Source organism: Schistocerca cancellata, chromosome 4 (genome assembly GCF_023864275.1).
Source record: "Schistocerca cancellata isolate TAMUIC-IGC-003103 chromosome 4, iqSchCanc2.1, whole genome shotgun sequence".
Lineage (NCBI taxonomy): Eukaryota > Metazoa > Arthropoda > Insecta > Orthoptera > Acrididae > Schistocerca > Schistocerca cancellata.
The window spans coordinates 381,208,263-381,224,127 of record NC_064629.1 but is presented as its reverse complement, the minus strand read 5'-3'; the positions used below and the strand labels follow the sequence as shown (position 1 = coordinate 381,224,127).

The 15,865-nt window shown below is 39.4% G+C and overlaps 1 protein-coding gene across 1 annotated transcript in view; it reads left to right on the top strand.

Annotated features, from left to right (window-relative positions):
* Positions 1-15,388, top strand: part of LOC126184214 (serine-rich adhesin for platelets-like) — a 216,105-nt gene extending 200,717 nt beyond the window's left edge. Inside the window, exons 6-8 of the mRNA XM_049926582.1 lie at positions 1,413-6,461; positions 6,600-10,188; positions 10,848-15,388. Coding sequence (XP_049782539.1) covers positions 1,413-6,461; positions 6,600-10,188; positions 10,848-13,171 — 10,962 coding nt within the window. The 3' untranslated portion in view covers positions 13,172-15,388. The remainder of the gene's footprint in view (positions 1-1,412; positions 6,462-6,599; positions 10,189-10,847) is intronic.
* The last annotated feature ends 477 nt before the right edge of the window (positions 15,389-15,865 follow it).

The window sequence follows — 15,865 nt, the reverse complement described above, 5'->3', positions numbered from 1 at the left end:
TGATGACTGATCTAACCTTGTAACAGCCAGTGGGACCCTGGTATGTCAGTACCGCGGACTGCTGAAAGGAGGGAGAAGCTACAGCCATTACATTTCTCAATGATGTGCAGCTCTATTGTATGGTTTTATGATGATGGAATCCACTTGGATAAAATATTTTGGAGGTAAAATAGTTCCCCATTCATATCTTCAGGTGGCGACTGCTCAAAAGGATGTTGTCATTAGAAAAAACAAAACTTGCTTTGTATGGCTCGTTGTGTAGAATATTGGAGCATTTATTCGGGAATGTAGGTTTTTTAGAACTTGAAAAGGGAAATACATAGGTTTGCAGTCCGATTTAGTGGCAATTTGTGAGGTGAAAACAGGACATCTGGTTAGTCAAGTAAGGGGATGTACACATATCAAGTGGTAAACTGTAATAAATTATTTACAGAAGTGAGAAACAGAAGCAGATGTAATTCATGTTGTACCTGAGTATTGTCATAAGTTTACCAAGCATAAATGAAACTTTACCAAATAATAATAATAATTTCTAAAAGAAAATGTGATTTTTGTCATTTTATCTTTAAGATGCAGCAACCTCAGCTTCACATATATTGTATTATCATAGTTAATACAGCAGTATCAATAACTTAAGTCCAGAGTAATAAAGTTATTGGTTAGTTAATAACATAAATATAGTCATTATTGAGATTAAAAATTGATGTTATTGTGTGATTATCATTTTTTACAAATTGAGTGCCGAGGGGGCTCCCCATATCTTTTTGAGCCCAAATTGCTCACAACTTTTTGTCAATGGAACCAAACTATACAACATGACAATGGAAATAAATCAACCTTGCAAAATAAGAGCCACCCTTCTAGACATAGACACCGAGTGCATCAGATGATCCTTCTTGGCCCTTGCTATCATTTCCCTTAAGGGATACCATTATTTGCCATACATTCAAAATGCTCATGATTGACAGATCTTTATTCTTGTGTGGTTTGCTTCTCCCTGACACTGGTACCAGCAGCCTTCCCTTCTGGTGAATTGTCACACTAGCTCGGTTTCAATTTCGGTGGGAGACAGCACCACAAACCTAAGGGTAAGAGAGATGAGTGAAAAGTCTCAAGTTCTCCTGATGACAATATTAAAACATTCCTCTACTAAAATTTGCAATGTGCAAAAATTATGAACTTCCATTGTATGTTTCACATACAAAACCTAGAGTACATTTTGCATGTATTTTGACCTTTAATTGTTGTTTTTAATCTAGTTTGAGGTGCCTGTTAGCCTTCAGCTTTTTATTGGAGTTTATTCCTGTGATATAATTTCTCATCTAGAAATTCTGCGCTATTCATATTAATTTATTGCTTCATATTGGTGTTCATGAAATGATATAATAATTGTGTCTTCTTTCTCATTTCAGTTTGGTGCGATAGCGAAGTCCTTCTGTGTGCAAGGATTCATAAGACGCCTGTTTTCTGAAATAGGCACAATTGAAGAGCTACAAACAACACGTCAAGAGGAAGGGGACTCTCAAGAAAAACGTGACTTGCTTTCCGATTTGCAGTGTATGTTGTCTGATGGATATTTGAAACTGGGTCACTTACTGCGAGAGAACTTGAATGTCTACAAGGAGTGTGTGCTAACAGCGTTCTCATTAAACCCTACAGAGGATTTATACCATCATTTACATAGCCTTGCCTCTTTAAGTGGTAAATGTATTTCTGATGAAAATAAATGTACAGAAATCGTAGAGCAGCCACTGGTTCAAGACTGCACCATTACAAAGCTACCTATTAATGAACACTTACAAGAAACAAATGAAAGTAATTATGCTGGCAATACAGACTTTGCTTATATGAATATGCCATCAACGTCATCTGCTGTGTTCCCTAAATATCAAATAAGGCCACAGACAAGGCATACAGCCTCACGTGGGGATATACCCATTGCCACTTCATCTTTAGTAACTGTAAGGTGCAGATTGAAAGAGGATGACAAGAGAGACTTGGGAGCATTGTATGCAATGAGTGGAAACCTATTTACTAGTGCAGAAAACTATGATCCCTACAGTGCCCCCAACCATGTGTTAGATGCAGGAGAATTCAAGTTCTCTAGAACTGTACTTCATGATTTAGTATCTGTGTTAAACAATCCACGAAACAAACAGCTTAGTTGGGCAGAGGGTTGGGCTCAGCTAAGCAGGAATTGTCTGGAATACTTAAGAAACAAAGAGACACGAAATTGCATGAAGGAACTGAAATTTCTGGAAATTGATTATGAGAAATACCGTGACTGGCCAAGATTGTGTGACTATGGAGGTATAGAGAAGGGATATGAACAGTGGGCAGATATCAGTAATGATTCAGAACAACTTTGTATTACAAGTAATTACAAACATAGATCTTCAGAGTTAACTGTAGATTCCTGTATAGATTCGGCAACACAGGATAGCGTAGATACTGTATTTACATTAAAACCAGTCCGGAAACGAAAAGTGAAGAAACCTGGAAAATCCCCACAAAAAGGAAAGAGGGGAAGAAAAAGTACAAATGTCACACATAGCAGTGTTAAAAGTATTGTTTCACAAGGTCCCATAACTGGCTTCTCGGATTGCACTCAGGACAGCCAAATTGAGGAGAATAATGAAAGAAAGATTGCAGCAAAGATTTGTAAGGATAAATGTATTAGGAAGTTTACATACAGGAGGAAGAGGTGTAAGACTGTGGAAAAAATGTCTACACTAGAAACAGACTGGCCACAGCAAACTGAGGTTAGAGGCAGTCTTAAAAAGATAGTTAATAAAAAGTTTACTAGGAAATCTAGCAAATGTTTGAAGCGTGTGAAAAGCTTAGAACATGCTTCTCCAATAGAAACAGACTGCACAAGTGACGAAGTGACATCTGTTGGACCAGATATTTGGAAAAGAGGTTATAAGAATTTAGACAAAAATATGTATATGAAAAACCCTGAACTTTCCTTGTTAGAAGTAGATGAGGTACCAGATATTCAGGCTAGTACTTCAGTGAAGAGTTATAAGAAGAAATATGTTAAAAAGTCACGCAAATCTAGAAAGCATTGGAAGAATTTGGTTGAAACAGACTGCTCACATTATAGTGACATTGATGAAAATAGTATTTCTAAGGTTGCAACAAAGCGTCCCAAAAGAAAGTGTGTTAGAACATTGAAAAAATCTACCAAACGATTGAAAAATATGGAAGAGGATTCACTTCTTGAAACTGACTGTACAAGTGATGAGGTGACCCACCTAAATTACCAGCCAGACGTTTATGTGAGTGAAGGTGAAAATGTTTCTGAAAGATCTATGCATGTGCAGAATTTTGAAGACATTTCTATTGGATCAAATGGTGCTCAGAGTAGACGATATGAGATTAGAACTGCAGAAGATTCAGCAAGAAATGTTCTTGATAGGGGGCCAACCGAATATTGGAGTACTTTCAATAAAATACCTGAGATGGATACAGGTTGTACACAAGGCAGTGAAGGTGAGCAAAGACCTGGGGTGGTGACTGCAACACAAACTATACAAAGAGAGAAGATTGCTAAATCCACAAAGCAAAGAAAAGATTTAGAAAAAGATTCTGTATTGTATTCAACATGGGGGCATAACAGTCAAGCTGAAGAAGACATTGTTAGAAAGGCTCAAACAAAGGCACAGAAGAGAAAGTCAGATAAAAGTGATGTCTGTACTAAGACTGTAGAAGAAACAATTCTAGTGAATTCAGGTTACAGGGTTGATAGTTATGTTGATGGCAACTTGGAGGGAGTGCAAGGATCGAAGATTTGTGAGAGCCACAAAAGTGTAAGAACAAGTGGAAAATCTGTTGCCGATATTAAGGATTTCCAAGGAAATTCTTTGTTGTTCTCAAATTACACACAAAAAAGTGTGGCTGAAGCTACTACTGTGGGAGAGATTGCAGCAAATACTTGTAAAAGGAAATATCTTGGGAAAGTAGAGCAACAGACAATGGGTGTAAAGAATTTTGATGTAAAATTATTGTCAGACAATCAAACTGAAGAAAGGAATTTGGTGGGTACCACATCCAAAACTCATCATAGAAAATATGCAAAGAAGACTGAGAAACGTGCAGAACCTGTTATGGACTTTGAAGAAAAAGCTGTGTTAGACTTTGGAGGTGTTGCAGAGCCGTCCCTTGAAGGTTCTGCATTTTTTGCGTATGATTCAGACACACAAGATGAAAAGAGTGCTGCTAACGTATTTAACATGGAATGTGATGTGATGAGGAAGAAAGAAGGTATTGTCAGAGGCCTTAAGAAGAAGAAATTACCTCCAGAGAAGATCACAGAAGTTTCTGCTTTCAGCAGTGCAGTACATGATCGTAATAATGATGACGTGGGACCACCTATTAGTTCTGTCTGTGAAACCGACTTTTCTTCACTTGGGAAGCAAGTAAATCCTCTTTCACCAAGTGTGGGGCAGCTGAATCCGGAACCATCTAGTGGGATACTATTTCATCCTGATTTAAATACACAGTCCTTTATCCCTCCATTTAAGAAAGCCAGTGAGCCAGAAGTTTTGCAGTCATTACGCAAATTCAGACCAAAAAGCACAAACAGATCATTAGAAGAAAGTATCTTTTCTCCAAATATGATTGGTGATGGAACGAGAATGTTGTTTCGTGAGGGTAAAATTTATTATACTGAATTCGCACCAATGTTAAGTACACTGAACCTTAACCCACATGTTGTACTTGAAGACATAGCAACAGTTTTGAATTCAAGAGAATGTGGTGGACCATTTGATACATCTCAGCAGACAAAAAACTCTAGTGCGTTTTCTGAAAAAAACAGCAGCAGTCCTAAGAAGAGTCATAGTACAAAATTTACACCACCACCACCGCAGTCCAAGAAAACATATAGCTCCTGCACTGGACTAAAAAAAAAGCCCAATCGTAAACTGTCTGACAGGGAAATACTTGCCAATAGTGTTCCTGGTTTAAATAGTCTTGAAATGATTGTACCTCCATTCCAGGAGCCAACAGTGCAAGTTGTTCAGTTGCCAAGAAACCATCCTTCAGGTAATGCATCAAATAATGAAACTAGTTCACTTCCTACTAAAGTGAACCAAAAAATTGAGAACAGCTCCAACACCAGTGGAACAAGTCACATAGAAACAGCCTCAACATCTGTATCTCAAGATCCAGCTTCACAGCAGTCACAAGTTACAATAAACTCTGAAGAAAACAGAACCTCTCAGAATTTGCCATCCAGTTTCTCAGCTCAAAGTAACTCATTAGCATCACATAATGAAAAACAAAGAAGTTCGCAGTTAGAAGTGAAATACTTAACAAAAGCAAGTGACGTTAATGAAATATTACGCAGTACGCTTACAGACTGCTCATCGCAGAGTCCACCGACATCTGCTGTTGCACCATCACTAAATTCATCAGGACCTGTTAAACATAAAGTTAAATCGCAAAGTGAAGTGAAGTATCTAACAACAACAAGTGAAGTAAATGAAGTACTTCGTAGTGTAATTGCAGAAAACAGTCAGGGTCCAATGTCCAATTCGACACATATCATGGGATTGGTGAAGCAGAAGCCTAACACCAGAGCGGAGGCGAGGTTACTTGCTGCGTACGAAACAGCAAGAAGTATTACGGCAAAGAAAGCCACAGAAGGTAGTACATCTCTAGGAGGAAGAGGCAGTATACTGAGCACACTGCAGGTTCCACCTTCCAAAGGAGTTGTTGATATTAGTATGCTTTCCAGTCTTATTTCTTCTGGCACTCACCGATACTTGGAAAATTACCCTTCCAAAAAGGAATCTTCTAAACCCCCAACAAAGTTAAATTCACGCTCACAGGGCTCAAGAGTTTGTGTATCTTCTTGTGATAGCTCTCGTGCACATAATCTGCAAAGCCATATGCAGAACTCGGCCATCATCAGAAGTGCACACACTGCTCAGTCAGATGAGCAAATCCCTGAACGGATGTCTGTCCTTGAGGAAAGGTTAAAAAAAAGTTCTGTTGCTAGTGTAGCTGTTAAGTGTGATACTACTAACCAAAGTGAAACACCAGTTTGTGCTTCACAGGTTGCAACTTTACCAAAATTTCAACAAGCATTTGGAAAGTCTATATATAATCAGACAGGCAGCAGTGGCAGTGGTGCTGGTGGCGGTGGCAGCAACAGCAACAGCAGTACCAGCAGCAACAGCAGCAGCAGCAACAACAACAACAACAGCAAAAACAACAACAACAACAATAGCAGCAGTGGGGGTGGTGGCAGTGATGGGAATGGTGGAGGTCGTGGTGGTGGGGGTAGCAACAGTGGCGGCGGCGGCGGCGGCGGCGGCGGTGGCGGTGGCGGTGGCGGTGGTGGTGGTGGTGGTGGCAGCGGTGGCGGCGGTAGTAGTGGAGGCAGCAGCGGTGGAGGAGGAGGCAGCAGCAGTGGTGGAGGCAACAGCAGCAGTGGTGGTAGCAGCAGCAGCAGCAGCAGCAGTGGTGGTGGTGGTGGAGGTGGAAATGGAAGTGGGGGTGGTGGTGGGAGTGGCGGGGGTGGTGGTGGTGGTGGTGGTGGTGGTGGTGGTGGTGGTGGTGGTGGTGGAGGAGGAACTGGCAATGGAAATAGTGGAAGCACTGGTAGCAACAATGGTGGCAGAGGCCACTGCAACAGCAGCAGCAGCAGCAGCAACAACAACAACAACAACAACAACAATGGCAGCAGCAGCAGCAGCAGTAGTAACAACTGTAGCAGCAGTGGCAGCACCAACAGCAGTAGTAGTCGCTGTAATGGCAGTGGCACCAACAACAGTGCTGTAGAAAATGGAGCTAGTGAGCCTGCTACCACTGTATCAAACACAGAAGATGTGCATAGTACTCATGGCATTGCTGGAGGCTCGCAGAAAAGTGATTCAGAGCTGCAGTCCATACCCAAATCATCAGTAAGTACACTTCATTCAAAGGCAGTACAGACAACAAGCATTAGTACTTTGGTGTCACTTTCAAATCCAGTTTCATCAGCTTTGCAAGCTGACTCTCTAAATGTCTTGATGACTACAGCTCTACATCTTAATACAGCATCTGTTCCTCATGAAGGTTCTTTGCAAAAGTCACTTGCTACCACATTTAAAAGGGCAACTAGATCATCTGTCCAAGCAGGACAGTGCCCGTCGTATGACATGCACCGTACAAATGCCTCTGCTGTTACAGACAACCCTATATCTGGAAGTTTAGATGGGATATCTAGTCATACCTCAGATAGTAACAATGTGACACACAAAAATTCTCTGCCAGCCTCCCGGTCGTCTCAGGTACCGACCACAACTGATAGTACCAGTGCTCCTACACAAAATCCAGTACTTGCTGTCACCAAAGATAGTATTATTAGAAGTAATAAGAATGCATTACTGGCTGCTGCGCTGCAATCAACCACACCTCTTAGACGATCTTCTGTGAGTAGTGGTACGTCTTCCAGTTTGACCAGTAACATAGAACAAGCTGCCAACATGTGCATTGCTGAAAGCTCTTCTTCAGAAGATGAAGCGACAGATGTTGGAACTCAGACTCATATTTCTTCAGTACAGCAGACCCAGAGACTATCTGTTAATGAACTTCGCAAGACTACTTCAAAACCTTTGTTGCAAACATCTCACAATTTAAGACCTGTTCTACATATTCCCAACAGTAATCTTGTTGGAGCAGCTAATGTTACTGAATTAACCAGTTCAGTTTCATCACCTTTAAGACAGCAGCAGATTGTCCATTCTTTGTTAGGTCCTAGTTCCTCTGCTGTCACAAGGCTTCCATCGCAGAATGTGGCAGCAACTGATGCGTTAATAAGCCACAGTGCAATCGAGCCATCTGTAAGCTCAACAACATTGGAACAGCTGAGAGAATTTGAGTCTGTTTTAGAGCAAGTTACAAACACGTCACAAATGAAGGAGCGGAGCACTGCTGTGACTCAGAATCAGCCGGACCTAATTAATGAAGATCTTCTTTCTCAGTCATCAAGCACGGTTGAAACGTCTTCGGATTTCCCAAGTGCACCAAATGATAGTTCATTCTCACAAGATTCTTATCCATCAACTACAATTACAACCCCACCAAGAGTTGGTATAACTTTTGTTGCTCAGTCTCCACTTCGATCGTCGAGCATTGCTGGAACGAGTGGAAAGATTGCATCTCCTGTAGTTGTAGTTACCAGTTACTGTCAGCCAGTTACATCACCAGCTTTAAGTGTGACTTCACAGAGTTCTTCTAGTCCTTGTGTGACACCTGCACCAAATCCTTCCATATCAAATGGAAAACCACCACCAAAATCCTCAAAATCCAAAACTAAATCTGTTAAGTCAAGCCCGTCAACGACAAATTCTAAATCTTCACCAGTTCCTAAACCACAGCAGAAACCTCAAGAAGATGAAGTTACGGCTCAGCGTATTTATGCAATACTTGATGAATATGCAGAACAGCTTAGAAATTCTCCAGATTTGAATAACAAACCTGCACCTCGCAGAAGATCAAATCCACCTACCAACCCAAGCCAGTCTTCAAAGCGAAAGAAGTCTTCCCAAAACAAATCAAAACTTCTTGGGCAGCAGTCATCTTCATCAGCACCTGACATGAGTCCTGGCACAGATGATCCAAGAACTATGGGAAGTGAAGATAGTTCTAGTGGTATAATGCAGCTTTCTCATATTCAGGATTCACCAGCTTCATCCGCCCAAGCAAGTGATGAACCAGCAAGTTTAAGATCTACTTCCACAGAAGCATCTTCTGAATCCTGCAAGCCAGTTGTGTCGGAATCAGGTGAAAATCAAGACTCTCGCCAACAACCACGTTTAATTTTTGCTGAAGCAACAGGTCGTCAGGGAAGAGCAGTATCTGTTCAGGATGACATTCAGTCTGCTGAGGTTGCTGTCTCTGGTAGTGCAACTGTTGTTGCAGGAAAATCAGTAATGGTGGGAAGCACAGCAGTACCATTGTATGTGCCAGGAAATGTCCGTCAGGTGTTTCTACCTGTGACTCCAGGATTGGCTGCACATGTTCAAGGTCGACCAATGGTTGTATCAAAAGGATCAAAATTTATAAGAGTTCATCAAGTAACAGTCCCAGCTGGACCACTTCACCTCCACCAAGTGCCGGTCGTGGTGCGCCAGATGTGCGTCAATAAGCAGTCATCAACTGTTGGTGCTTCAGTATCTGTACTTACCCAGCCATCTGTCAAACAGGTTAAGCGTCCACCTGCAAATACTTCTCCAGAATCTTTATCAGGAGGATTGGCACAGTCTTCTGTTCTACACCAGTTAAGCAGTCAGCAGCAAACATCTGTTTCTGATGTATCTTCCAGTGCTACTCAAAGCTTATCTTTTCCAGAGTCGAGTCTGGATAGTGTAGGCACTACTATTGCAGACGCTGTTATAAAAACTGAACCTACTGATGATACCTCATCAGTTTCAGAAGGCCATATAATGTGCGAAGGTAGTCAGAACAGTCTACTTGAGACAATAACATCTGCTGCTAATGATGCTACTGCTCTAACGTCTCCAGCAACTACATCTTCTGGTGTCATAGCTACCACTACTTCTTCAGGACCAGGTGTAAACATTTCCAGTGTTATTTCAGCACCTGAAGATAAACTATATCAAAGCTCTGAACACAGCACAGTAAATGTGAAAGTAGAACCTCCAGATCTGTCTAATAACAGTAATGAAGAGCAGAATGAAGAAAACCAGCTGTGCAACAATCACGAAGAAAGATCTGTGTTTCGACGAACATATGCAATTGTAATTAATCCACCAATCGATGTGCAGAATTCACGAGTAAATAGGACTATGCAACGTTTGAATATTGGCTTTACCAGACATTCCACAGTAACTTCTAGGAATGGTAACCAACCAGAAGCACTAAACAAAGATTTTGCATCAAGCAGAAAGCCTCTTAAGACGGAAGCTGATAGTATGCTTAATTCTGAATCTGAGAGTTCTGAATATCATTCGGATAATGCTCTTGCAACACAACTGAATCATTTCTCAAAACACAGTGGCAGCTTGACAGAAAATGGTGAATCTGGACATTCTGTGAACAGTGTGTTGAACTGTCCACTACCTTCAGCATTGCCAGATTCAACATACCATTTGAGGAAATTGGGTAAAAGCAGAGAAAGCAGCCAGCCAGCTGGAGGATTCCAGAGCTCTACTCAAAATACAATTTGCACAAGTACGTACAATGTTGACATAAACTGCATGTTATGAAGTTATTGTTGCTAGAGATGGACATTGCAGAGTTCATGGTACTATTGACTTATGAAGTCATTTTTTGTTTGCACTCTCATTCTCTGGAGATAGTCATTTAGAGATAGTTCTTCACAATAGGTGATGCAAGTGTTAGTATACTATTTAGTTGAGTTTTCACTTCATTCTTATTCACAGAAGTATAAACACCTGAAACTGCTTTAGTTTTGTCCCTGATTTCAAACTGCCTAGTAGATGTTACTTGTTCACAATTTGTAAATCTTAAAAATTCAAAACATAGTATTCAGTGCAGTATCATTTGCAGTTTAAAAAAAATATAAGGAGAGTTTATTTTGTTTGCCTAGCGTTCATTGTGATTTAGCGTATTGAAATTGTAGATATGACAGTTAACCTTTCTATTTGTCATTTGAATGTTGCATCAATCAGAACCAAATCAGATTTATAGTGCAATTTCTCTATTTCCTGTTTGGCACCTTTCTTCTCTGATACAATTTTTAAAAAATTCTCCTTTGCAGTAAATTGTAAATTATGTATGTAGATACTAAAATATAGTAATGTATTGCTTTCCATTATCTGCATAAGATACATAGGCTTTCTACACTTCGTATGTGTTTTGTGTTTCAGGTCCATTAGATGTGTTTCCAACTGAAAGTGCAACTAGCATTCTAGAAGACTGCCCACCAAGAACTATAGAGGAGAATGGTTGTAGTGACAGTTTATCATCTTCTGAACCAAGTTTAACACATACACTACTTTGTCGCAGAAACTCTCAGAGCCCTCAGAAGGTAAGCTTACAATCTGAAGTGGGAAGGAAAATAAGTTCATGTGATAAGAATGGATCAGCTGATATTGAGCTGAATGCAGCAGTTGAACACATTGTGTCTGAAAGTTCCAAAAGTGCAAATGATCAGACACAAGGAAAAGAAGTTGGTGCGTCAAGTGAAGCTCAGCTAGATTACTGCAGCGGGCCGTATTCATCCATTAAAAGCCAACTGGACTACATTTCTGATGGACCTTATAGCATATCAAAGATTGATGGCTGTGATACCCCATGGCGTTTTGTTCCGCTTATAAGAAAGGTTAAAGTAGCTATACAACCAGTAACATTAAAAAAGGATACAGAAGAAAGTGAACCACTTGTTAGGAATATCCATCTTTCAACTAATTTGCCAGAAGTGGAAGATACAGCAAATGAACAGCGTGACTATCTAACGGATTCCAAGCTGGCTACAGTTAATAGGAAGGCAAATGTGAGTTCGACTGTTCTTACAACTTTCCGGAAAAATGATATTCCCAGTACACGAGTAGATAAAAGTCAAGGGAGTGACAGGGTACAGCAGAAAATAGCTAGAGTTGAGAGAGAGTTAAAACTTCAGAAAAGTCTGTCTGAAGAATGTGAAGATTTAGGTGTTGATGAGCCAAGTACAAGTGATCTATTTCCTGAAGCAGATCTGTTATTGGATACGAATTCATCACCACCCTTTGATCAGACACTGCAGGATACAGCTTGTGGTCATTGTGTTGATGGTACAGAAACTTACTCTAATTCAGCTTTTAAACCCCTCGAATACTCTTCCAGTAGTCAGGATGATTCTCAGAACAGTTGTATTTCTTCTGATATTCATGAATCAAACAACAGATTTCGGCAAGGAAAGAAACGTAAACGTAGTGTCAATATTCCTAATTTTGATTGGAAGTATACAGAAAGAAAAACTTTTTGTCACGACATTGTCAGTAAAATATGCCAGAGTTCCCGTGAAACATCCAGCATTTACCATAGTGGAAATACTATAATAAAAGGTACGGGCAGTGGAATCGGATCACGATCGTTGGAGGATACTAGTGGAGGTTTCAGAGACACTCTGTCAGATAGTGCACCAAGTAGCAGATTAAAACACTCTAGTCCAGGAACAGATGCTGTCTTGCCTGACGTCAGCACCTGTAATACAAAAGAAGTGTCTGATAATTTAATGAAGGATGCAGTTTGTGGAAAGAAGTTAGAAGGACCATTGCAGCAAACCCATCCATCCAACAGTTGCATGAAAAGTCAAACAGTTGCCACTGTGAACAGTAAAGGAGATATGGTCGCAAGTGCCAGTGATAGCACTTTTTGTAGCTCAAGTGAAGACAGTGTCACAATGTTGGATACGTTCTCAACAAGTATGATAGTATCATCTCTAGATGTAACAATTCCCTCTCCTCTCCCCACATTGCCATCTGTCATACAGTCTAATGATAATTCCCAGGAACCACTTCCATCTGCAACGGGAACTCAGAAGTACTCGAATACATACAGTAAGAGGCCCTCGTGTGAACAGGGCAGTAGTAAGCTACTGAAGCGTGCTCGTCTAAACCAGTCCGAACAGTATTATAATGAACATATAGATTCTCAGGAACGATGGGAGTCGTCTAGTTCACAAGAGAAAGTTTGCGCTGATGATGAAGATTCGGGATCTCGTAGCAGGTCAGAAGAACAACCAAATTCTGATGTTGATGTTTTAGATATAAGCAATGATGCATTTTCATCATCACCGAGATTCCCTTCCTTAAATATTACAAATAGCACAGGTTCAAGTTCACAGTGTAATGAATCTATAATAAAGACATTTGAGTTGAATGGGATTGATAGAATTTCACTTTCAAGTGCTAGTATACAAGAGAAGCGGATATCTTCAAGGAAACTTCCTGATCATAGTGATTCGGAATGTCACTCCTTAGACATCAAGAATAGCAGAAATGTGGAGCACGATCATTTCTGTCATAAACAAAGTGTAATACATATAAATTCTTCAAAGACGAGAGCTTCGCAGCGTGGTCATCTGAAGAGAGGCTGTCCATGCTGTTCACTTTCATCTCGCTCATCTAAGAAGAAGATGGAAGAGAAACCAGGAAAGAAAGGACCTTTGGGAAAGCAAACAATAAAAGGTTCCTTGCCAAAGAAGAGATAGTTGATTTTAAAAACTCATGTAAATAGTTGTAAATTCTGTGAAGATTTGTATTTGTTTTCACATTGGGTGCGACAGTCACAGATAGTGAACTGAAAAACTGCCACAGTGTTTGTATAGAATTGCTTTTGCATATCTTATGTAAATAAGTGAGATAGATCCTAATACATGTTCATGAAGCATGAAACACAAAGCCATATTCTTTTTAAACTTTTATTGTTTGCATTCCCAATGTTCTGAGTCAGATATGCAGTAATTATTCATCCTTAACCTCAGTTTAAGCTAGTCAATTTTCCTGTTAATCTGAGGTACTCAGTATCACTTTCTGCACTGTTAGTACAAATTTTTATGGTTAACCATGCTTATTCAGTCTTTCAGCAAAGCAGTTGTGTGTTTTCTTGAAATTGGTATGTGAGAAACTGCTTGGAGATGCAAATATTCAATATGTTATTTTACATTCTTTTATTTTGCATTTGATAAATATGTTGTGAGTTAAATTGATGTTAGGTGTAAGTTGTGTGTGTGTGTGTGTGTGTGTGTGTGTGTGTGTGTGTGTGTGTGTGTTTTACTCATGTTATAGAGTTGTGACAATTTGTGGATGTGAGAAGATATTAGTATTTTTTTATTAAATTTGATTTGATGAGTAATGGGGAAAGTCCTTGCATTCCTGTATATTAATCATTATATAATCGCCTGATGTGTTGAAATTTGTGAGGTCACTGTTAGAGAAATGGAAACAGAATTGAAGTATGGTTAAATGATATTTGTACAATTACCTTACAATATTAGGTATGGCTTGTATCAGTATTTTATTTTATTTTATTAATTTATTTCATATTTGAAAGAGATTTATGTATTCAGACATTGTATAAATGAAGCTTTATTAAACATCTCAGATTTTCCCACAAAGAGAGAAATCTCTTCGCTGTAATACAGTGTTTCACATCAGTTGAAAGCTACACTTTTAAGATGATTTGTCTCTTTCTGATGGTGTACCTTAAGTTTATGAAAAGAATTCGTAATTGAAATGAAACATTTCAAAAGCAGGATCCAGCTGTAATAATTTTCATACACACATTATGCTGAAAACGCACAGTTAATTTCCAAGAGGAGGTGTGGTTTGATAATTTAAGTAAGGAATTTGTGTTATGTGTGCTATAGAAAATACTTTTTAAAAGTTTCATCAAGTGCATTGTTTAGTATAATAACGGGATTGAATTTTGTTAAACATTGTCGCTCCATATAGATTTACCTGATTTTTTTTTACTGCTGATGCAAAAGGCAAAGTATTTATTAGTTGAGCAACTATTATTTAACATGGAATATTTGTACAAATTTGCCACCTCATTCTTATGTTGTCGTTTTTCTGTGTGCCTGTTATGTACTAAAAGATTATTCTTCCCCTACAGATAAACCTAAAGATAAACAAAAAGTACAACTCTCTCTCTCTCTCTCTCTCTCTCTCTCTCTCTCTCTCTCTCTCTCTCTCTCTCTCTCTCTCTCTCTCTCTTTGTCATGTGGTTGCTTTGTTTTTGTTGTGTGATTGTCCACCCCCTCTGCTATCTTCTTACCTCTTTCTCCGCATATTCTTCTCTCTGAAAGAAGAGAATCAGTCCAAAACAGCTCTGTAAATTATTAAATATTACTTACACAGTTACAGTGGCATTATTATTTCTAAAATTATTACTCGTGTTTTCATTTGAGTAAAATATGATTAACAAGTTTACTCGGTAAATCTTGTAGATTATTAATTGGATTTTGTAAACAACCTACTAAATGCACTGGAGGATTCCACAAGAGAACTACCATAACCATAATTTGGAAGTATTATTCATAGTATTAGGCAATCTTCATAATTATAAAACCTGAAGTACAGCAAATGATTTCAGTTGCAAGTTACATGTTGTAGATTGATTTTATTTCATATTAAAAATTTATTATTAGTATTGATGTGCATAGTGAAGTTAATTTCCATGCACTTACATATAGTGCCAACATTATAGTAAAACATGCTCAGAAGAAAGTACTTCTAGGTGTACTGTTCTATTTTGCCTCGAATCATGTAAAAATATGTCCATAGTGACAATGAAAAGAGACTAGACCTATGAAGTGCTTACAGTTAACCTGCAGAAAAAGTTAGTAGGTGTGTGTAAAATCTGCTCAAGAAGACAGGGGGTCTCTCTCTCTCTCTCTCTCTCTCTCTCTCTGTGTGTGTGTGTGTGTGTGTGTGTGTGTGTGTGTGTTGGGGTGGGGGGGGGGGGGGGGTGCATCAGCGCAATATTGAGACAAGTTCCTCATCTCATGAATGTGAATTTCCTATCACCCTAATATACTGTTTTTCCAAAATCTCTGAAGTCTCGTGGGGATATCAGAGGAATGTTTTCGTGATGATATTAGAAAATTACTGAAATTATCAGCCTGTTATGATTGTGGTTTAAATATGTTTTATTTACTGTGAAAGTGCCAGTTGAGAGGTCCGTGAAACTTTCTGACAGCTTAAAGCTGTGTTCTGGATCAAAACCACAACCCAGGACCTTTGCCTTTTACAGGCAAGTGCTCAACCACCTGAGCTCCCCAGCCACGACTCAACTCATCCCCACAGCTTTACTTCTGCCAGTACCTCATCTCCTACCTTCCAAATTTCACAGGAGTTCTCCTGTGAAACTTGAGGGACTAGTACTCATGGAAGAAAGAATA